The sequence below is a fragment of the Rhizopus microsporus genome (assembly GCF_002708625.1).
Source record: "Rhizopus microsporus ATCC 52813 unplaced genomic scaffold scaffold_16, whole genome shotgun sequence".
NCBI lineage: Eukaryota > Fungi > Mucoromycota > Mucoromycetes > Mucorales > Rhizopodaceae > Rhizopus > Rhizopus microsporus.
The window spans coordinates 522839-544870 of NW_019671931.1; the positions used below are offsets into that span (position 1 = coordinate 522839).

At 37.0% G+C, this 22032-nt stretch overlaps 8 protein-coding genes across 8 annotated transcripts; 4 read left to right on the forward strand and 4 right to left on the reverse strand.

Annotated features, from left to right (window-relative positions):
- Nucleotides 1–1015: 1015 nt before the first annotated feature.
- RHIMIDRAFT_229756 (uncharacterized protein) lies at nt 1016–2136 on the reverse strand (the record flags this gene model as incomplete). The annotated part of the gene is made up of 5 exons (XM_023607651.1): nt 2093–2136; nt 1944–2035; nt 1718–1891; nt 1267–1666; nt 1016–1211 (listed from the first exon to the last, which is right to left on the reverse strand). Exons 1-5 carry the CDS (start codon nt 2107–2109, stop codon nt 1016–1018), a joined length of 879 nt encoding a protein of 292 aa, XP_023463499.1. The 5' UTR covers nt 2110–2136.
- Nucleotides 2137–2559: 423 nt separating this feature from the next.
- RHIMIDRAFT_240466 (uncharacterized protein) lies at nt 2560–2964 on the reverse strand (the record flags this gene model as incomplete). Its single annotated transcript, XM_023609378.1, has 1 exon — nt 2560–2964. The coding sequence occupies one exon, from the start codon at nt 2962–2964 to the stop codon at nt 2560–2562; it is 405 nt and encodes a 134-aa protein (XP_023463500.1).
- Nucleotides 2965–3364: 400 nt separating this feature from the next.
- Nucleotides 3365–3702, reverse strand: RHIMIDRAFT_240467 (uncharacterized protein; the record flags this gene model as incomplete). Its single annotated transcript, XM_023609379.1, has 2 exons — nt 3365–3645; nt 3696–3702. The coding sequence occupies 2 exons, from the start codon at nt 3700–3702 to the stop codon at nt 3365–3367; spliced, it is 288 nt and encodes a 95-aa protein (XP_023463501.1).
- A 1214-nt stretch (nt 3703–4916) lies between these two features.
- RHIMIDRAFT_262514 (uncharacterized protein) lies at nt 4917–9849 on the forward strand. The gene is made up of 14 exons (XM_023611611.1): nt 4917–5619; nt 5691–5926; nt 5990–6269; nt 6346–6412; nt 6470–6886; nt 6954–7591; nt 7653–7809; nt 7870–7987; nt 8041–8165; nt 8227–8399; nt 8451–8818; nt 8877–9046; nt 9098–9248; nt 9303–9849. The coding sequence occupies exons 1-14, from the start codon at nt 4972–4974 to the stop codon at nt 9778–9780; spliced, it is 4026 nt and encodes a 1341-aa protein (XP_023463502.1). The 5' UTR covers nt 4917–4971; the 3' UTR covers nt 9781–9849.
- A 250-nt stretch (nt 9850–10099) lies between these two features.
- On the forward strand, nt 10100–11433 carry RHIMIDRAFT_46372 (winged helix DNA-binding domain-containing protein). Its single transcript, XM_023615275.1, has 6 exons — nt 10100–10221; nt 10289–10393; nt 10450–10532; nt 10592–10662; nt 10730–11241; nt 11316–11433. The coding sequence occupies exons 2-6, from the start codon at nt 10293–10295 to the stop codon at nt 11353–11355; spliced, it is 807 nt and encodes a 268-aa protein (XP_023463503.1). The 5' UTR covers nt 10100–10221; nt 10289–10292; the 3' UTR covers nt 11356–11433.
- Nucleotides 11434–14871: 3438 nt separating this feature from the next.
- Nucleotides 14872–16230, forward strand: RHIMIDRAFT_240470 (uncharacterized protein; the record flags this gene model as incomplete). The annotated part of the gene is made up of 2 exons (XM_023609380.1): nt 14872–15114; nt 15175–16230. 2 exons carry the CDS (start codon nt 14872–14874, stop codon nt 16228–16230), a joined length of 1299 nt encoding a protein of 432 aa, XP_023463504.1.
- A 399-nt stretch (nt 16231–16629) lies between these two features.
- RHIMIDRAFT_229764 (phenylalanyl-tRNA synthetase) lies at nt 16630–19079 on the reverse strand. Its single transcript, XM_023607652.1, has 9 exons — nt 18924–19079; nt 18799–18854; nt 18643–18737; nt 18442–18571; nt 18270–18385; nt 18055–18205; nt 17762–18003; nt 17297–17702; nt 16630–17242 (listed from the first exon to the last, which is right to left on the reverse strand). The coding sequence occupies exons 1-9, from the start codon at nt 18979–18981 to the stop codon at nt 16682–16684; spliced, it is 1815 nt and encodes a 604-aa protein (XP_023463505.1). The 5' UTR covers nt 18982–19079; the 3' UTR covers nt 16630–16681.
- Nucleotides 19080–19454: 375 nt separating this feature from the next.
- Nucleotides 19455–20669, forward strand: RHIMIDRAFT_262527 (GroES-like protein). Its single transcript, XM_023611612.1, has one exon. The coding sequence runs from the start codon at nt 19525–19527 to the stop codon at nt 20587–20589; it is 1065 nt and encodes a 354-aa protein (XP_023463506.1). The 5' UTR covers nt 19455–19524; the 3' UTR covers nt 20590–20669.
- The last annotated feature ends 1363 nt before the right edge of the window (nt 20670–22032 follow it).

A 22032-nucleotide genomic window follows, 5' to 3' on the forward strand; every position in this document is an offset into this window, starting at 1 on the left:
TCTTTTTGCCTAGAAAAATCTAGAGGGCCAAGATCTTTTAAAGTGATATATTGTAAGTATTGGTTTTTTTTTTTTTTTTTTTTTTTTTTTTTTTTTTTTAGTTTTGATTTTATTTTATTTTTATTTTTTTTTTTTTTTTCCTCTGTATTTGACATTGATCCCAAGGATAGGTATCTGGTAATTTTTTTACTTTAAGTTTGCGTGTGATAATATTAAAAGTAGTAAGAGGCAATAAGATACAGTAAGACCGAATTCATTCTTTTATTGACAAAGAATGTTGCTTATTTATACTTTAAGTTTACTTTAGGATTATATTCGGCAGTTGTCTTGCGGTAGAATAGCTTAAGGGTTTCCTAGTTTTATTATTGTGCCATTCTGAATCAAGAGATGATGTTATGTACTAGTATCTGCTACTGTAATGATAATTTCCTTAGTTTTAATAAGCGTGAATTGTGTTTGGATACGACACTATAAAATCGTTGTCTTGTTAGTCAAAAGTAAAAACAATAGCAGGTGTAGCTTTCTATAAAATCGTATAGTAAAAACTTTATTATCAATATACATTTTTTTTCTTGTATAAAAAAGTAATTGAATTAAGATGAAGCAGATGGAGGAGGAGGTAATGACGAGCCAGTAGGAATGGAAGAGCTTCCTGGCGGAGGAGATAGTCGAGCACTGGAAGCACTGCTACTTGGAGGTGGTGGTGGAGGGATACCAGATGAACTGGCTGGAGGAGGAGGAGGAGGAGGAGGAGGCATACTTCCAGCTGGTGGAATTGATGTTGCAGCTACGGTAGCATCAGCAGTACCAGCTGTAGCAGGAGGATAGCCGTAATAACTATAGTAACTAGGATCATACTGGTATTGACTACCATCTGAGTTATAATAACCACTATAGTACTGGCTATAATCATAAGCATATGTATTTCCATCTGCTGGCGCACTAGTAGGAGCGCTGTAACCATTGTAGTACTTTTTTGAGAAAAAGTTAGTTTAAGAGAATGTATGTTAGTCTTTCATTTTGCGTGCTTCTTTTTTTTATGCTTTATAAAGTAAAAAAAACTGTATGTTATCATCACACTTACTCCGTTGTAACCTGGACGACCACGTCCATATCCATAAGATTGTAACCTTTCAGCTTCTTGTCTAACCGTAGCCAATAAGTCCTCAGTCAATTTAACTGCTGAATCCAAGCCATCCTCTTTAAGACAACTATATGATATAAATCAACATTCCATTTAAACGTTATCTCAGATGAATGACTTACGTGATATGGACATGCAATTCTTCCTCTGATTCTTTACCAGTAGTTGCATCAATAAACCCAGAACCCTTTCCCTTTAATTGCACACGAGCTCCTGTTTCTTGAACAATATGCTTTACAAAGGCACCTTGAGGACCTACAATTTTGGCGCGAAGGTTGAAAGGTGGATTACCAGGTACATTCACAGGTATCTTCTTTTCAAAGAGCTTGCGTTCAAATCGTTTTTCTGGCTTCTCAACTGGCTGAGCCGAAGGAACTTGTGCAGTCTCGATCAACTCCTGTATCTTTTTCACAGCTTTATCCAAAGATTCTCTTGTTTTTGCGCTAACATGTAAATAGAGTGGTGGTTCTCCCGGTGAGGCTAAGGATATATCTGGATAATACTTTCCTCGTGTTGTCACATCTGATTAATGGTTAAGATGGGCAACTCTTTATTTTCTTTTTATCATTATACCTGCTCCGGTTTCCTGATGAATCTGAGATTGAGTTGCTCCACGAGTTAGCATATATCTATTCTTCAAATCATTAATTGGGATGTTCTTTGTGAATTCACCCTCTTTGCTCTCTTCAGCATGTAGGTTGATTCCTTTCTGTTGAAGCATGGCATTGATTCTAGCTGCTGCTTCACCTATACAAACTAAGTCAGATGTGCCCTCAAGATAGCCGATTAAATACGTTACTAGCTACTTTTGTAGGATCAGCATCTAGTTTTGTTACTTTCTTTTCTGGTGCATTTTCGTCCTTTTGATCTTCTTGATCCCACTTTCTTTTTCTTAAAAAAGCCATAGAGATTAATATCAATGCTGTTGTAATGATGCTAGTTACTTACTTTATGTTCTCAGTCATTATTTATTAAAATAGATGAATATTAAGTTTGGAAGAAATGTATAAAGAACGTCTTGGAACAAAATTTTGAAATACGCAGTCACAACATAAATCAAGCTTGATACAGCCCGGCTGGTGGACATTGGCGGTTACAAAAAAAGTAATTGTCGAAAGACAATGCATCGATATTTTTGAATATTATAATTCTCTTCCTATTTGCTTGATCATCAGTCAACAGAAAGCTAATGAGAGCATTTTTGATCAAACTTCACAATGCCAAGGGCTTTCATTTCTGAGAAAAATACAATGTGCATTTTGGGCGAAAAATGTTTACTGCTATCAGAAGACAACACTAACAAAAACGAAATGAAAAGTCACCCATTATTGAAGATAGGGATGGCCACTAAGTGTCATATAAAGATCAGATTGTCAAATAAATATTTTATTCATAAATAACCACTTTTAAGGGATTTAACAAGTGTTGGTGGAGAGTATAGTACTAGTATAGGCAGAGGACATGGTATTGGTGGCAAAGGACTTGACACGTTTATTGTATTGAGTTCTCAGAATTTTACTAGTTGAAAATTGCATGACTACTGCTTTTTTGTCTTCATGACCTTGTTTGAAGCATTGTTTCCAGCTGACTCTACCTGATTTTTTATTCTGAAAACGTTTGATATGATCATTTAATTCAATATAATCGTTATACATTGTTAGATTTGATTGTGTTTTCAAATATTTAACTGAAGGAGTATCAGGAATGGGTGTTGTGTTTCTTCCTATTGTGTGCTTTATTTTTTGTCGTCTGAGATACTTAGATGCATCATCCAAATATAGCATTGCTTTTTCGATTGTGGTTCTATCCTCCTGTTGCATGCATCTTTTTATTTTTTCTATTTGCTTCTCCATACTATCACAAATTGACTAAATTGCTTCTACTTTTTCTGTTTCCTCGCCAACTAATTACTGCACGTAAGTATTTACCACTTTATATAAAAGCATCATTGTTGAGTCACCAGAGCCGCAATCAAGGTGTTTTATCGAGAGTTTTTGTGAATACAAAAACATACCAATAGCTGCTAATAGATCTAGCTGCTCAGTTGATTTAACTTTTGATAATGTTATTGAAGACATCATTAATCAGCGCTTGGCTCAGAAGAGACACGAAACATCTAGCCTGTATGGATAAGGTGTAGCTGGAGTTAGCTTACTTGTTACTAACGTGGTTACCGTAGACACACCAATTATTAAAATAACCGGGTATTCGCTATATTCCTCAGACCAATGGGGAGTAACGTGCAGCGCGAGACATGTACTTTTCATTAACATTTTTTTGGACTTCTATTATTATGGGCGGGTATTCACTAAGAGCCACTTTTGGGAGATATAGAACATTGCAGGCGTTTTTATCCAGGAATTCGCTAGGGGCGGCCATATAATGATCCTGTGGACTATTGTTGAGGCTTTTGCATATAATATTGATAATTCTTTTATCAGCTAGGACGACCTTGCTGATTAAATCGCTACCGGTGGCAAACTCTTCTGGCAACAGGTAATCTATTATTGTATATGAGAAAAAGTATTTTCATTTACACAATATATTTTACCTACCATTAAAGGGGATCATTACTTGTTCCAATATGAATGGCAAGCACTTGGTGCACTCAAAAATGCACCAGAAGTTAGACTAATACTACAGGCGCTACCTCTATTCACTACCAATGACGAAGTCCAACAAAACTATTCAATGTGTAGCGTCAAGCTAAACATGACTTTAGAAAGGTATCATCTTGAATTGTCTCTTTTCAAAAAGAAGAAAGAGACAAAAAAGAAATGTTGTTATTGCTTTATTTTAGTTTTATGTGTCAGTTTGATCAACAAAGATGCAAGAGCACGTGTAGCTATGATGATATCGTATTTTATATCAGAGAGAGTAAACTGAACAGTCTTAGGTTAGGCAGAGGCTTTGGTAATGTAAAGTTGTCAAGCGATGCCACATTTAGCGCCCCCAAGGAAGCGCTCGTACCATTAGTCTATTTTTAAGTGCATTTTTGAGTGCACCAAGTGCTTGCCAGATGAATAGTTGATTCAGACATGGCAATGAAGAAAAAAAAGCGTACTGTACCGTACCAAAATATCAACCCAGACTAGTTAGATGCATAGTCCATATAATATTTATAATAGTTGCATATGGTGAAGCCACCACATGCTACCACTGTGATAAACATGCTCACTTCATCTCAATTACTTTCAAGATATATTACTTATTGATAATATGCAAAGATCATAAAGAGAACGTGATGTTTTAATCATTTCGTTTTTCCCCAGGCCAGTTTGAGGCGTAAAAGAGTATATAAAAACCCTTTCTGGGATTGAGGGTATAAAAAGTTAGTGACGCTGTTATAAGACTGAACAGGTCAAGGGACTCATTTTCCATTGTAATGTTATCAAAGTAATAACAAATACAAGAGAAAATGGTTCACTATTCCATTTAACAGCAGTATAAACAGCTGCCTTGTTTTGGTGCTGTAATTAACTTAATGTTTAAACTATCCTGAATAGTTATTTTACGACAATGTTTTATAAAATTAACGTCAATAATTAATGAAAATATAGTATAATATGCTACCTAGTTACAAGAATGATTCTTTTTTTCACCCCGAATGATTTTAGCCATGGTTTATGATGTAGCTCATGATTCAAATAGACCGCCTAGTTCAAAAAAGGAAGTTAGGTGCTAAAAAAGGAATCTTTGAATTTAGATTAGGCATTTGCCCAATCACATTGTTACCTTTAAAAAGTCGATTTTTTTTTAATGCCATTTTTTTTTTTCTTTCTACTTCAGCCCTGTTGTTGTATGCCAATTGTTGATCTCTATAACGAATGTCGACGAATTCTTCGGCTAGAACACGCGCAGTGTATGGCACTTCTTCAGTAGAATCTCGATCTATCTTTGCAGATAGTCCTAGAGAAGCACAACACCCAACCCGAAGAGATTCAGCTGCGCCTCTTATTCATACACCTCCTGTACAGCTTGCCGTAGACAACGATCCTCTTGAAGTAGGCTCCTTGCAGTCTCACTCTCACTCGCTTTCTCGCTCTACAAGCTTGCACAGAAGAATACGGAATAGTGGTTACGGTGAGAGTTCAAGCGAGGATGATAGTAGTAGTAGCAGCAGTGGCGACGACAGCGATGCTGAGATCAATTCAAGCGACGAATACCCTAGTGACATAGATATTCCAGGGCATGATATGCATGCTTTTAATGGAAGAAATGATACTCGTATTCATGGATTAAACGATATACCCCAGGATAGCTGTCATGAGCAGGTATTGCTCTTAGAAGAAGAAGACGTTCAAGTTTATATCTATGGTTACAGATACAATCGACTACACTTGTTTCTATACAGAGTCTTTTCTGTCTTGTCATGTGGTATTCTTTGGCTTATGTTTAGATGGATACCTCGGTGGTATATATCCTCCATTGGTATCAAAGTGCCTCTGAAAGATGCAGAATGGCTTGTATTTGAGGTAAGCAAAACAAGGATACCCCCTTCTTAATAAGGTCCTTTATTAAAAAAAAAAAAAACATATACTCTTAGAGTCAGTACAAGGAAATAGAGATCATCAAGCCAAGACGTGAGCTGTATGGTGGAACCATTGGATCTGTATTCTCATATGATCAATTGAAGCAGGAAATATCCCATTTGAGATCACATACGAATGCTTATCAGCAGTATCTAAATATGGAACAAAAGATGACTCATATTATAATGGTAGACTATCGATACATTCGACTCGTATTTCATCCTGATCTATGCAAATTTCTTATTGTCGGGTAAGCTGAGAGAAAAAAAAAAGGGATTGACCGTGTCCCGTTGACATTCTTTCCACACAACAGGTTTTGGAAAGACCAAGCATGGAACTCAACTAAGAACCTAAAGACAGGACTGACTTACGAAAAATATCGTACTCGATTATCAGTTTTTGGCCCCAACTTGATCAACATCCAAGAGAAGCCAACGTTGAAACTGCTGACAGATGAAGTATTGAACCCATTTTATGTGTTTCAAATTGGAAGTATACTGCTTTGGTCTATGGACGATTACTATTATTACGCGTTCTGTATTTTCATCATAAGCGCCTTCAGTATTATTTCGACGCTTATTGAAACCAAGCAAGTAAGTTGCACATTTCTCTCACAAGAGAATAAAGGAGAGAGAGAGAGAAAGGCATTAACATGAGTTCAAACCTTAGACAATGAAGAGGATGAAAGAAATGTCTTGGTTTGAATGCAAGGTTAGAGTATTTCGGGGCGGTTCATGTAAATATGAGTGTAGACACACACACAACATGTCAAACTAATCCATTTATACACAAGGGCAAAACACTAGCTCCATTCAGCTTGTACCTGGTGATTTAATTGACATTGCCAATGTCCATACTGTTCCATGTGATGCCATGCTCGTATCTGGAGACTGTATACTGAATGAATCCATGCTCACTGGCGAATCAGTCCCTGTATCAAAAGTGCCAATCAATGATTTGACCCTTCGTAAGATGAACCTGTCTTCGTCGAGTATACCAGCAGAAATTTCCAAACACTTTTTGTTTATGGGCACTAAAATGGTCAGGGTCAGAGGCAATGACAATGTGTCTTTGGCTACAGCCATCGTCGTTCGAACAGGCTTCAATTCCGCCAAGGGTGGTCTCGTCCGAAGCATGTTATTTCCAAAACCAAACAACTTCAAGTTTTATAGAGATTCATTTAGATTTATTGGTGTTTTATCCATGATAGGTAAACAAGGTTTCATTCAAAGCAATAGAGAGATGCTCATGAGATTTTTTTTTTTTTGTAACCGCAGCAATCTTTGGCTTTTTGGTATCATCGATTAATTTCATTCGTTTGGGAATCGATAGTACGACCATGATTCTCCGTGCACTCGACCTGATCACTATTGTTGTTCCACCAGCCCTACCTGCCACACTTTCCATTGGTACCAGCTTTGCTATTAGCCGATTAAAGAAAGTAGGCATCTTTTGTATTTCTCCGCCTAGAGTCAATATTGGAGGAAAGATTGACTGCATGTGTTTTGACAAGACAGGAACACTGACTGAAGACGGTCTAGACATTCACGGTATACGTGCTGTGACGATAGGCGAAGATGGCAAAAAGTTATTTGAAGAAGAGTCAAAGTCGATCAGCCTGGTTCATCCAAATGATGATGAGACACTATCTACCAAGTCTAGAATTTTGCGAACGATGACTACCTGTCACTCCCTTAAGATTGTTGATGGTGAGCTCCTGGGTGATCCTCTCGACTTGAAAATGTTTGAATTTACTCGCTGGGAACTTGAAGAAAGTGGTGGAGCATCTTCCATGGGGTTGAAACCTAGAAGTGAATTGGCTGCATTACAAGCCAAAAAGAGCGCAAAAGTAGGTATTATGCCTACTGTTGTACGTCCCCCTGGAGGTGGAAATCATGAATTTAATTTTCAAACGGTTTGTTCTTTATTTAAACCCGGGAGAAAAAAGTAATTAACCGAACCTTATCATGATATAGGAGACACCTGTCGAATTTGGTATTATTCATACATTTGAATTTGTGTCTGCGTTGAGACGAATGAGTGTCATTGTAAGACAGTTGGCAAATCCAACTATGGAAATATTTGTGAAGGGGGCACCTGAAGTCATGAAGGATATTTGTCTGCCCGAATCAAGTAAGCTGAGTATTTATATATGTATATAGATACTGATTTAATATTTGTATAAATAAATAGTTCCAGAGGATTATGAACAACGATTATACAAGTACACTCATAATGGATACCGTGTTATTGCATGCGCCTCCAAGCAATTAGTAGGCATTAAATGGCATAAACTACATAAACTGAAAAGGTAAATCTCAAACAAACCAATCAAACTTGTTTACTTATCACTTTTTATTTTAGAAATGAAGTAGAGACTGGTTTAACCTTTTTGGGCTTTATCGTGTTTGAAAATAAGCTCAAGCCTCGAACGACTTCGGCTATAAACACATTAAGGAATGCCAATATTCGTCAAATCATGTGCACAGGTATTTATATATAAATTATGTGTATATAAAAATAGAAGAAGGTTACTTACATATTATGCAGGCGATAACGTATTAACTGCCATCAGCGTATCAAGAGAATGCGGACTAGTGGATCAGTCAGCTGAGGTGTATATACCTCGATTTTTGAAAGGATCATCTACTGAACCTGACTCTGAATTAGTCTGGGAAAGTGTTATTCAAGAAGGCCGTGAATTATCCGTTGATACTTTACAGGTAAAACATGCAAATCAGCCTGCAGCTTTTTTCTTACTTGAAAAATGACAGCCCAAGACAACAAACAACAGACTGCATTATGCAGAAAATCCTTATGATCATAGTTTACAAGACTACCATTTAGCTGTAACAGGCGAGGCTTTTCGGTGGATGGTTGATCACGCTCCAACTGAAGTATTTCAACGAATGCTTGTCAAGGGGGCTATTTATGCACGCATGTCACCTGATGAAAAGCAGGAATTAGTAATTGAACTTCAGCGTATTGGTTATTGTGTTGGTTTTTGTGGCGATGGAGCAAATGACTGTGGTGCGCTTAAGGCAGGTGATATTGGTATATCCTTATCAGAAGCAGAAGCCTCTGTAGCAGCCCCTTTTACGAGCAACACGATGGATATTGAATGCGTCATTGATGTGATCAAGTAAATATTACAACAACAACAACAACAAAAAGTACGTCAAACTCATCATCTTTCATAGGGAGGGACGAGCAGCGTTGGTGACAAGCTTCAGCTGTTTCAAATATATGGCACTTTACAGCCTCATCCAGTTTACTTCTGTGACACTGTTGTATGCCTTTGGAAGTAACCTAGGTGACTTTCAGTTTTTGTACATTGATTTATTTTTGATTTTACCTATTGCAGTCTACAGTAAGTATATTCAATATAAAATATAGCGTTTGCTTAAATATCTCTCCATAGTGGGCTACACAGGTGCATGGCCACATCTCTATCATAAACGACCGACAGCAAGTCTCGTATCTAAAAAAGTGTTGGTGTCACTTATTGGGCAAATCGTCATTACTTCTGGTTTTCAAATGATTGCCTATTGGGCCGTTCACCAACAGTCATGGTAAGAAAAAAATATGCAATCTGAGTTTGTGATAAATGCTAATGCATAATTAAGGTACAAGGAGCCTATTTTTGACCCAGACGGAGAAAATATTACATGTTTTGAGAACACAGTACTGTTCCTAATATCTAGCTTCCAGTATATCCTTGTCGCTGTTGTGTTTAGTGTTGGCCCACCCTATAGAAAACCACTTTGGACAAATGGAAGATTAGTGGCGACACTTGTCATCTTGGTTGCTTTGACATGCTGGTGTGTTTTGGCTCCACCGGATTCACTCGAAGATCTATTAGAGTTGGAGGTGATACCTTTCTCTTTCAGGGTATTCATCCTTGCATTGGCTGGACTTAATTTGGGAGTGAGTTTGATGTGCGAGAAATACTTATTTGGACGATTTGCAACCGCGATATCGAACTCTAAAAATAAGATAAAGTCACTTGGCTCGAGACAAAGATATCATGTTGTGGGGAAGCAACATAAAAAGATTTATAAAAAAGTGATGGATGATATGGGCATCCATGATAATAACAAATAAAGTCTACACACATTTGAAACACTTTTATGTCGCGCAAGAAAGAGAATAATAATATAAAAAAAGGGGGGCAAAAGCTTAATAATACTTCATTAGATGATGAGTGGAAGAAAGAAAGAGAGAGAAAGAGAGAGAGCATGTGTGTAATAGAGAGAGAGAGATAGAACGAGTGAGCGAAGAAAGAGAAAGAGAAAGAGAGAGAAAGAGAGAGAGGAGAATGACGCAAACAGGAGGTAATCCCATACAATGTTGCTTTTTAAACTTTAAAAATCTGTAAAGTAATAAATGTTTTCTTTTTTTCTTATTTTATATTTCTTTACTCTTTTTCCTTCTTTCAGTTTTTATATAAAGAAATAAACAAATAATAACAACCAATCACTATTTTGATGGATCCAGAGCTTCACTACATGTCAATAGACAGTATACCATATTATAACAATCTTTGTAATAATAATAATAATACACCATCCACCTTATCCTCGCAGTCAGAAACTGAAGTATACAAATCTAGCGGCATGATACTAAATCATGGTTTGAATAATGGTACGATATTCCCTACAGTGGTTCATGACCATCCCGAACGGGGAATAGCTGGATTTGTATCGAAATTATACCAGTAACTATCTTATTTTCTCCTTGTGTTTATGCGTTAATCCCTTTTTATTATATTAGATGTCTACAGGATAACGAACATAATTATGCTCGCTGGTGTAAACATAATGGCATTGATATGTTTATAATAGACTGTATACCAGGTATTTCAGTTGACTTTATCACCCTAGACTTTAACTAACCTTGTATACACAACATCAAGAGTTTACAGAAATAGTGCTGCCAAAATTGTTTAAGCATTGTAAATTTGCTTCATTTGTCAGACAGTTAAATGTAAGCGTTACACAAAAAACATCGACAGTATGCATAAGCTTACAACCCCTTTCTTTTTTTTATACAGATTTATGGTTTTCAAAGGGATACAGATGCACGCAAGTCCAAGGATGGCAGAGATAGAGACTCTTGTAGATGGTATCATCCATACTTTAAACCAGGTCGTCGTGACCTCTTCCATTTGATACGTCGAAAACCACCTCGATATTCTCGAGGAAAGCGAAGACGACCTGAAAATGACGTGGATACGGTACTGAATGTATCAGAAGATGAAGTACTTACAAACAATGAAAATGAAAGGCGGAACTCTGTCTCCTCAGTCTCCTCCTCTTCCGTGACCCTGCATTCGACTGCCCCTCAGCAGATTAGTCGTGAGGGATCACAAGATACCCGTTTGCCTCAAGATCTGTTCATGTCATCGTCGTCCTCATCTATCCTTACTCCTACTTCAACTATTCAGCCAGAGCTATATTACACGTATACCAAACCTGGATATGATCTCGCACTTTATAATCAATCACTATTACAAGAAGAATATGAAATTTATCCAATTTATCTACAGCAAGATTATGTACAAATGTATGATACGCTAGCCACAAATAATAATAATAACACCTATGGCCTTTTTCAAACTCAACATATCAATCTCTTAGAACCCCCTTATCCACCCTATCCTTCAATTATCGAAAATAACCTTACAACCCATCCATCGGTTGAGTCCAGCCGTTTGACTCCTCAATTGACAGATATGATGAACCCCGTTACGCCTTTATGCACCCTTGAACATTATCCTTATTTTACAACAACAACAACAACAAATAATAGCTCTATGCCTATGCCATCTCAAAATTACTCTAATCCATCCATGTACTCAAGCCCTTCATTTGAAAAAACAAGTGACTTTTTATTATTATAGCTATAATCTACAACTTTCATCTTAAAGGAGGAGGGAAAGGGAGGAGAAGAAGGGGGAGATAATAAATAAAAACAATTCGTTCGTTTTCTTTATTTTCTTTGTCCAGAATTCTCACATGTTTATTTCTATGTGTGTGTGTGTGTGTGCAGCAGTCATTTCAAAAAGCCACTGCTTTTTATGCAAATCCTAGCAGCAGCTCAAATAGACTTGACTACAATATTTTTCTCATTATTATTAAAGCATACAAGTAGCTCAAACGTTTTATCCAATAAATGATACAAGTTCTTATTGTCTTGAGTTTTTATTCCAATCTAAAGCCCAATACTTTGAAGTGAGTCTACTGGATTCCATAATAGGATAGATCCTACGAGCGGTCCTTTTAACTATTATGGGAGGGATCCTTAGTAGCATATCACTGTACTACCGCTGACATGATACAAGTTTTATAGTAATCAATTAAAAATCATTTCTTCCCCACTGTAGAACATTGTGTTTAACTAGAATACTGGAGCAGTTAAATGTTTTACTTATAGTCAAAAAGTGATAACAGCTGACACATTCATTAAGCATACAAAGTAACGCAGATCCATATACAACGACTTATTCAAAACGAGACGAGGCAAGATCCAGGATCGAGATAATTTTGTAGTGTTGAAACTTTGACGGCTTCATTGGCCTACCCTTTAACAACGAATTCTGGCTCACTCACGTTTTCTTGCCTTGTCCATCCAGGTATGAACATTCAGCATCGTAGACTTTCAGTTTCTTTAAAGCCACAATAATGCGATTCAGAAAATGCTAGCAAGACGTTACGCTAATACGGGAGCATATAGTATTGAGATTTTGTGGTTAGACTAATCAAGCACACGTACCTTGATTCTCCAGCCCTGGAATCACAGGCTAGACCCTGTCGCTGTACTGGCAACGGCTTTTAAAAATGGCTTATTGCATAATTGCAATACATGTTCGCAGATTCTGACAGATTACTAGGTCCCCGTCCAGCGTATGGACATGATCCGAGCTGTCGATTAAATAAGTGAAATTAGTCCTCTTCTCATCTTGGTAGCAACAGATAAGAAATCAAAATACGACTTGCTATGCCCGTAATATTCGTGATATAATCATATAATTGCTTGAGTTTTACGTCGACAGGAACATGCTGCTTTGAAAATATACGCAACACCCTCATCTTGAGTTCCTCTGCTGTAAAAAAAGGAAATGAAGTACTCAGTTATCGAATGAAAATAACAAATTATACATATGCTCCTGAATTCAGAATGGAACTCATGTAGTCCTTTCCAAATAAGCCATTGAAATGCAGGGAATGGTCATTCATAAGTGACGTGGCTGTATACTTCTGCAGGTATATCGTCAAGTCGCTGCAGGGATTTTCCACATTGGATTATTGGCAACGCATTTCAGTCTGCCCAAAGGTGATACTGGTTTATGATCTAGTCAAACTACATTATCATCATACTATACTTACCTATAAGCGTAAGTGCTGAGTGTTTGAGTTGAAAGTGGGGCATTGAACTAAAGAAAAAAGGACAAAGTCGTTCATTCAGGATATTTATATGCGCTACACTGCAACACACGCCACTCGTGTGATATCACTTTGTTTATGGACTCTTATTAAATCATATAAGAGGGCTATTTGCTCTATGATTTTTCATTATTCTTTATAAAAGTAGTTTATGAGTGCTTTGCTCTTTCGTGCCTTGTTCATCTCCTGTATTTAACACATAATGTTTCCCCCTTTTTTTTTTGCTGCAATTCGTCTGTTTTCATCTGAGAGTTCAAGCTCCAAAATGATATATGTATCTTGGCTTACTGTCAGCATTTATGGACTTGGTGTATGCTCAAGTCCTGAAACGATATCTTTTGCGCGACATCTATTTACACTTAGTGCAAGCCAACTTCATCGCCTTATTGTCACTGACAACCCAGAGTAAAATAGGATTCACCCCAGGTAGGCTGGAGAAGCTAAAAAAAAAAGTGCATTTGAAAGGATTGATCGTGCAACAATGAACAACACTTTTATTGCATTTGCATATGAAATTTGTAGATGTATGGTGCATTTCTTTTTAACTCGACAGTCGGAGCTTGTTGTTGGAATTTCGAAAAACGATTAAAATTTCGACGATTGCCACTATTTTACAATTTAGTCTACATGATGCTGATAATTGCGGACAACAAATCTTTAGTACCTGAGCTGATAAATTGGCACTTGTAGCAAAGACAAATCTTTTTGATTTGTCCCTCGTGCTTGTAAACGTTATTTTAAAAAAAGGACAAAGACGCATACAAGCGATCTGTTTAATGAAGTGAGTATGTTTTCTAGTTTAATTGAGTTGTAATAATAAATTGATTCTCTCGAGTGAATACGCTTTTGACAACATGCGTTCTAGAGCTGTTTTCGAAAATAAATGATTGATTGTGTTCTTATTTAACAATAATTGCCAAACATAGTCATCATTTGGATATATTATGTAAATCATTGAATGTATTTCCCTTTCTTTAACTTTTTCTCTTCTTTTTCTTTTGTCTGGCTTATAGCCTTGTGTATACGCTATGCCTTCTCTTACAGTGACACATCATCTCAAAGAGAAATACAGATTAAAACGACTGGAAGTAGAAAATGGCTTGTTTTTACTCTATGTATAATATATACTTTGTCTCACATAATACCTTTATTTTTAACCTGATAGCAGATGTTGAAAATTGTGAAGATTGTAGCCTGCCTGGATATAAGAGTAAAGGCAGTTATAAATACTCGCTCTACGTAAGCAGTAAGTATACACATACATACATGCATTTCAAAATATTTCAATATAGCGTTATTCAAAATGACAGAGAAAAGAAAGATTGGCTCAAAATATAATGTCGAAACAAAGATAGAGAAAGGAAAGGAGAAAAAACAACGTCTTGAAAAGGCCAGTAACAGTAAAAGTAATGATCGAGTCTAGATATGCGAATCATACGACCAAATGGGCCATAAAAGTGCAAGGACCAAAGAATGTAGTAATTGCAAGGCAATACTAGATGAAGCGCTGAAAAATAAACTTGAAGGCAATTATGAGCGCTTTACACGCAAAGTCTACCTTGAAGCTGTTATAAGACCAGAATACAAGGAATCATTTACGAAGAAAATCATCAAATTAAGCGCATTCATTAGAAATGTCCTTTTTCGGGCGTAACTGTTTGTCAATGCATATATAGTTAATAACAAAGATTCAACTGATTTGGTTGCTATAACCCAACAGAGCTTTTGGTATGCTATCACACAACTCATTATGGGCCAAAAGATTATAAGCAAAGCCTACATTTCCAACAGTGTCGCTCTTGGTTTCGAGGATTTTAAAGCAGAGCACCCGTCTATCGTCTTTTCCCTTAAAGACAATCCTATAAAGGGCTACAGTGATGCTTTGTCTGCTGCTTGTGTTGTTCTTGCTACTACCTATTTGAACCACATTGTAGAAAATTTTCAAAGAAGAGTTATATATTACTTGACTGTCAGACTTGCTATCATTTATCCAGTAAGTTTTTAGTTATATATGCTTAGATGCGACATCGACGTTCATTACGTATATAATTAGGATAAGCCCAAAGGACTTCTGCACAAGTTGGCTGACGACTTTTGTTGGCAAATTTTAATAAATGGAGAACCCAAGTGGCTCATCCAGTACTTTGACCTTGTTTCAACCCAGAATATAGCACAAATACTTCCTATTTGTATTGGATTACAAGCTAGACTTTCCATACCACCTACTGTCAAGTACCTTGCCGCTTCTCCAGCAAAATTCGTGCCTGCTTTGGCTGTTATAATATCTGAACTTGAAGAATTTTGTAACGAGCGCAAAGACGATAAAGCAAAAATGCCTAGATGCTTTTCGTTAATGCCCACACCGTCTATGCATTGGCGATATATTTCTATAAATGCAAAGGCGTTGCAAGCAATTACAAAACACAAGAGCGATGGCACTTACGAAGGCAACGTAAACTTGTTTTATTCGATTTTTAACTTCAAGAAGTTTGGCTACGAAAGCCTGGACAAAATTCTTGAAAGTCAAAACAAGTTTACCTGTTGCATTCAAACAGATGGTTTTGGTGCATGCTTCGTGTTTTCAAGAAAGGCAAAAGAAGAAAAAGGGACAATACAACTGGGTTTGGAAGGCTTTTCTGACCGAGAAGTACAAGAGTGGTTTCAGCCCTGTACTGTAGATCTCGGAAGAACACATGTATTCACAGCAACCATACAGCATGAAGGGGGCAATCTAGAAACAAGAAGATGTAGCGAAAAAGAGAGGCAATGCTACAATGGTGCAAAAAGAAGAGCATGCCAAATAGAGAAGCTAAAATTAAGGGCTGGTATAAAAACAATAGAGACAGGCTACCCTTCGGAAAAAACTGTCGATATGGAAAAGACAAATGCATATGTCGCAGATGCTCTAATCAGCATACCTCGCTTATTCCGTTTTTACGATGAATGGCCAGCACTATTTCGTTTCTACGATTACCAAGGCAGACAAAGGTCAAATGCAGAAATAGCCAACATACTGATCAACGGAGGAAAAAAATACAACAAAGCAAAGCAAAATCGAAAGCAGCGCGAAAAGAAAAGAAAGAAGAAACAAGAAAATAGTCAAATGTAATTATGGCAATATTGCTTAATGTTTAAAGGCTATTGACAATGATATAGTTGGGCCATCTGCTGAAGAAAAGGAAAGAGCAGCTCGGAAAAGCAAGTTCCAATATTCTGATTCAATTCTTCTGGTAGTTTTTGGAGACGGCATGAAAAACAAAGACACTGTTGCTATCAGGGACCATGTTAACGGCGTCGCGGGGATTCTAAAATCTGCTATATGCTGTGGAACAGAGATGTAAACGCAAGTAAAAACATGCTTGATATCTCCTGCGCCATTTGGAGAGGCGAAGGAAGACCTTCGGTTTTCCTTAGAGAAATCACCGTCGAGAACACGGTTTCCTCCAACAGGGTTTAGATATATACAAGTAAATTTATTCAAACTCAGTATAAAATACTAAAAGGGTACGAAATCTAGGTATATATGACTGTAGATGCATATTACACATTTATTAGTATTTTTAAACAAAAGGTTCAATATTGATTTCAAGGGCAGTTGTGGGATTGGTCAATTCAAAGTTCTCCAAAACAGTGGGGTGAAGAACACCAAAGGAACCAAGCTTACACTCCTTACGTTCATGGGATTCAGAATCAATATATCTCAAATAAATGTAAGCTGATCGACCAGGGAAATACGTGGGATCCTCTGCTTCTTCAATCCAATAACCCAGCTCATTCTTGTCGTTCTTGTGAATTCTAGACGTACTGAGCATAGCCATGATACGATCCAAGAGACCATGGATGACTTCGAAGCCAGAGGTTTTGGATGTATAAGTCGCACAAATGTGTCTTTCATTTCTAGATCTACGGTCGCGTGTCTCATCCTTAAAACCGACATCAGATACTTCAAAAATTTTGATGGGCAAAGCCAATTTTTTGTTGGAGTTGAGTGTCTTTAAGATACCAGGTAAAAGTGAAGTTCGGACTACTTGGTATTCAATTGTCTTTGGATTAGCGAGTTTGATGGCTGTCTTGTTATCGTCTACTCGATTAAGGAACTTGAAGTTTTCATCATGAGAGCACTTTTTATTGATGTCAGTTTATCATTCAAGATTTTGTTTATGTTATACACTTACTAAAATTAAAGGAGCTACTTCGGTAAATCCAGACATGGCCAATTCTCTACGGACACTGTCGCTCAGCTTGTTCAGGGGCAAAGGAGCACCAAAGGTGTTGACACTAGGCATCTTCTTAGTCAAGTTGTCATATCCGTAAGAGATGGCTACATCTTCCATAATATCACAAGCGTGTAAGATATCCCAACGGGTAGGTGGAACGTTGACCAAAACTTGGTTGTTGTCTTTGGGGTCTACACTGGCATCTAATGACATTCTGTTCAAAAGTCGACAAATTTCTTCACCTTCAAGGTCAAGACCCGTGCAGGAGTTGATGTAATCAACCTTTGCGCTGGCCTTACGAGGCTCTAATTCAGGGAAAACCTTGGTGGTGTTATCAGGGTAAACAACTTCGACAGGCTCAACTCTAGGAAAAGGACGTTAGCAAGATAGAATCGATGCCATAGCTGAGAGAGAGAGTCTTACGTGAAAGGTTCAGCACAGTATTCTGAAAACATGGTGACAAGTGTGTTCAAGGCAGTGCTGGCTTTGTGTTCATCAGTGGCGGTGATTTCGATAAAGACATTCTTTGTGTTCAAGGTGATCTTTGAATGGTCAGAATTGATGATAGGAGGAAGAGAACAAACAACACGATTGGCATCAAAAACAACAGGATAAACAGGAGAATCGCGAATGATGTGCAAGTATTTGCTCAAATGCTTATCTTCCTATACAAAATTGTTAAAGTCTCTTTTTTTTTTTCCTTCATCCTTTCTTACAGCATAAAAATCCATCAGCTGAGGTCCGTCCATTTCAGCTGTCTTGTTTAATGGAACAAATTTGATATCCTTGGGAGGTAAAGCTTCATAAGAGAAGGGACCTTGAATGGTATCTAAATCGTGAGTACCCATTGAGGCAAGTGTTCTCTTGCTGTTTTTTAAAAAATCGTCAATCTGACTGGACTTTTAATTTATGACTCATAGCTACACTTTACCGACAAATATTGTTGTGAAGCTTGTCCTGGAGGTCAATGAAGGAGTCATAGTTTTCAGCCGTGAAGGTAATGTTGCGTAAAATGGCAGCGACAATGTAAGGACGGATTTGTTGAGTCTATGTATATATTTTGTTTTAATATTTTGTTTTGAGCTCTCATTTGAAGTTCTTACTGAAGATTGAACATGAAGTTGTTGAAGCTTGCCGTCTGCTGGTTTGACAATTTTGTAAGTAGGTGGTTTAGCCTTGCCTTCGAATACACGAAGAGCACGAGCCAGACCTTCTTGACATAATAAATCGTATCTAATATTCTGTTTAACACTGAACACACAACATCTTCTTTTGGTTGCAAGTTGCTGGTTTTTTTTTTTTACCTGTTGGCAGGAATGTCAATTTTTAAGGTAGGTCGTTCAGGCACATTTCCAGTATCTTTAGCTCCACTCTTTTCTACTACTTCCTTTTCAGAAGACTATATATATTTTTCATTAAATAAGTTCAGAATAAGTTTTGAAAATAAAGAAAGCTATTACGTCTTCTTCAAGTTCGATACCAAAACGGAAACAAAGCTCAAAGAATTCTTGAGAAGCTACATAGTTTTATGTCTTATTAACAAAAATACACAAACAAATTGGTTGTATAAAAAAGTTGAAATTACTGTAGTTTCTTCCGAGGGCCTCAAAAAGAGCTAACTTGTCAACGTTGACGGTAGGCATATTGAGCTTGTTTTTGCACTAAACAATAAAAAAAAAGAGCGACAAGTCAATAAATTTTTTAATATTTTCAACCTGAGTTGTGGCTTAGATGATCTCTCTCATCCCCTCTTGAAGAATAAAAGGCTCCTGTTTTAGAGTAAACAGCTTTTTTTTTATCAAGGCTTATAAATTGATCATATCATCATAACGAAGCAAATTTAATTTCATGCTTGCACTGTAACTGAAAGCATTTAAATCAACACTTGTCAAATATTTCCCATTATTTAAACACGTGTGCCCAACCGTAATGACAGATTGATCTGCTCAAAGATAATCTCATGAGCTTCTTGAACTTTAGCGATTACAAATCGAATAATTATCTCTTTTGTAAAAAGAGAAAGAAAAAGGAAAAAGGGTGACGCATTATTCTTAATTTGGTAATACACGTAATTTGGATTGTTCGTGATAAAATGATAAATGTAACTTTTATGCATATAAAATCAGACCATTCATATTGGCCTCTTTTCTTTTATTGTTAAATTAAGATAAGCAAGTAATCCTACAATGCGTGGTGTTCTATTCATTAAATATGGCTCAACAGATGAAGCCCTTCAGTATAAAGAAGATATCCCAAGTCCCAAAATCAAGAATCCACATCAAGTTCTTATAGAGATTAAAGCTACTGGTATAAACCCTGTTGAACTTAAAGCCACAACCGGTTCTATGAAACTCATGACCTCCATGGTCGTCTCTTTTCCTGGTATTCTCGGTGCTGATTTTGCTGGTGTGATCGTGGAAAAGGGACAACAGGTTACTGACTTTGAAGTTGGAGATGAAGTATTTGGCTGTTTGCCTATACCTTTAGGACCTAATGGAACTTATGCCGAGTATACAGTTGCGGATGTAAGGCATTCAGCTATTGCTAAAAAACCAGGGGATCTATCTTTTGTACAGGCCGCATCGGCTGGTATTGCGGTATTGACAGCTTATGACGGTATTGTCAAGTTTGGTAATATAACTGACCAAAACAAGTCTGAAAAGAGAAGAGTATTGGTCATTGGTGCCTCTGGTGGTGTAGGAAGCTATGGCGTTCAGCTTGCAAAAGCAGTGAACCCTGATAATTATGTCGTTGGTATTTGCAGCTCAAGAAATGCGGATTTTGTCAAGTCTCTTGGAGCTGATAGCGTTATTGACTATAGCAATGCTGAAGAATACAGCTCATTTTTACAAGACCGAAATGAGCCTTTTGATATCATCTTTGACTGTGTCGGAGGTGACGATTACTACCATAAACTAGCTCCTCTTTTAAAGCGTCATGGTGTTTATTCTACTGCTGTTGGACCTATTAAACATATTGGGTCAGAAAATATTTCTATTCCAAACCTTTTCAGCACTGCTGGCAAGCTTACGTACAGGAAACTATTTGCTCCTCATACATATGGTGTAATCTTTTCTCTTCCTCACTCAAAGTTCAAGACTCATATCGCACCACTTTTTGAATCAAAGGCTCTCAAGGGTATGGTAGTGGATGATAGCAATGTCTTTTCATTAAGAGATGTACATAAGGCGCATGAGAAACTGGCAACACATCGAGTCAGGGGTAAAATAGTACTTGATATCGAACAATAAAGAACCTTATTGCAATAAGCATTTTACTTTTTATTTAAAAAGATTGTATACATCATTTCCAGAAAGAAATGTCGCACTGGCTTGTCGCTTTTTCATATAAATTGTATAATGAAAACTGCAAAAATACCACTTTATTTTCTAAAAAGGCTGTACTCTAATAAAGAAATGTAATAAAACATAAAGACTTGTTCCTTGCACATTTGAATGGCCCTCCTAGATTAAGCACAAGTTTCTTTTCTTATCATTAGTCCTGGTGATGACAAATGATTTCAGTTCTAGACGCGTAAGCGCGTGGTAAATGATATTTTCCTCGTTTTTTAGGCACTATACATTATGATACTATGCTTTATCAATACCATTGATGAGCAGATTTGTTTTTAATGTGATGTTGGCTTTATATATGTGGTGTTATTGGTCAAGACGAGGCCACTTTGGATTATTTGTTCTATGTGGATTTAGTGCGTTTAGTGCAGCCACGGCTAGATTCGAAAGATCGGGTGCAGTAGGCATTCGTAAGCAACTTAATAAGCAGCTTAATAAGCACGGAGGTCTGGCTTATTTTACCCTTGTTTTATTGTTCTATTCTCACATCGAAGTTTTAATTTCTAAGATTATCCGTAACAAATGGCGAAAGGTAATGTCGATCATCAGTTATTGGTTCGTGAAGGAAAACGCACGTTAGTTCTGCAATATTATAAAGCCGTATTGTTACATGTATCTGCTTCATGTTGTGCCGTAGATGCACAGTAGCAGTTTGATGTGATTTATCAGTTAAAGCGAAGGGGTTTGTTGCCAATCGGAAAATGTGGCGAATGCATGCTTTAGAATATGTCCAAAGTTTTGTTTGTTTTTCAAAAAGTCATGTTTAATTCAACAGAAGTTAAGCCTATGCCCTGAATACACCATCCATCTAATTAATAATGCTCATCTTTTGTGCGGCGATGGACAATGAGCTGATTAGTTTTACTAAATTTAGTATTTAACGGATCAATATTAGTGCCCAGAATAAGAACTGGAAAAAATTTTGTTATCTTTAGCCGTACAAATTTTTATGCATATTGTTTACTACTTCCCTTGTGTCCATAGCCTCACAATTTCGTCATTGGGATATCCTTCACCTTGTGTTACGCTTCTTGTTAGCGTGTTTCTAATAATACCCTGGTTTTCTCTTTATTAAAGAACTAACTTCTCTCTTGTTCTTTGTTTCCCTGGTGCCTGTAACCCCAACAAAAGTATAAGTGACTGTTATGTCAGGGATATAGAAAGATTTTAATCGATGGCATCATGCTATGACAAAAAAAGAGATTAGGTTTAACCTTTGTGTTTCGCGTTTGACAATGATGGCTCGTGTGTTTATGAGCGAATGATAAACCGGAACAACTATATAGCCAATACAATTATTAATAAGCATGCGTGAATCTATAGACGGCCCTTCTATTTACA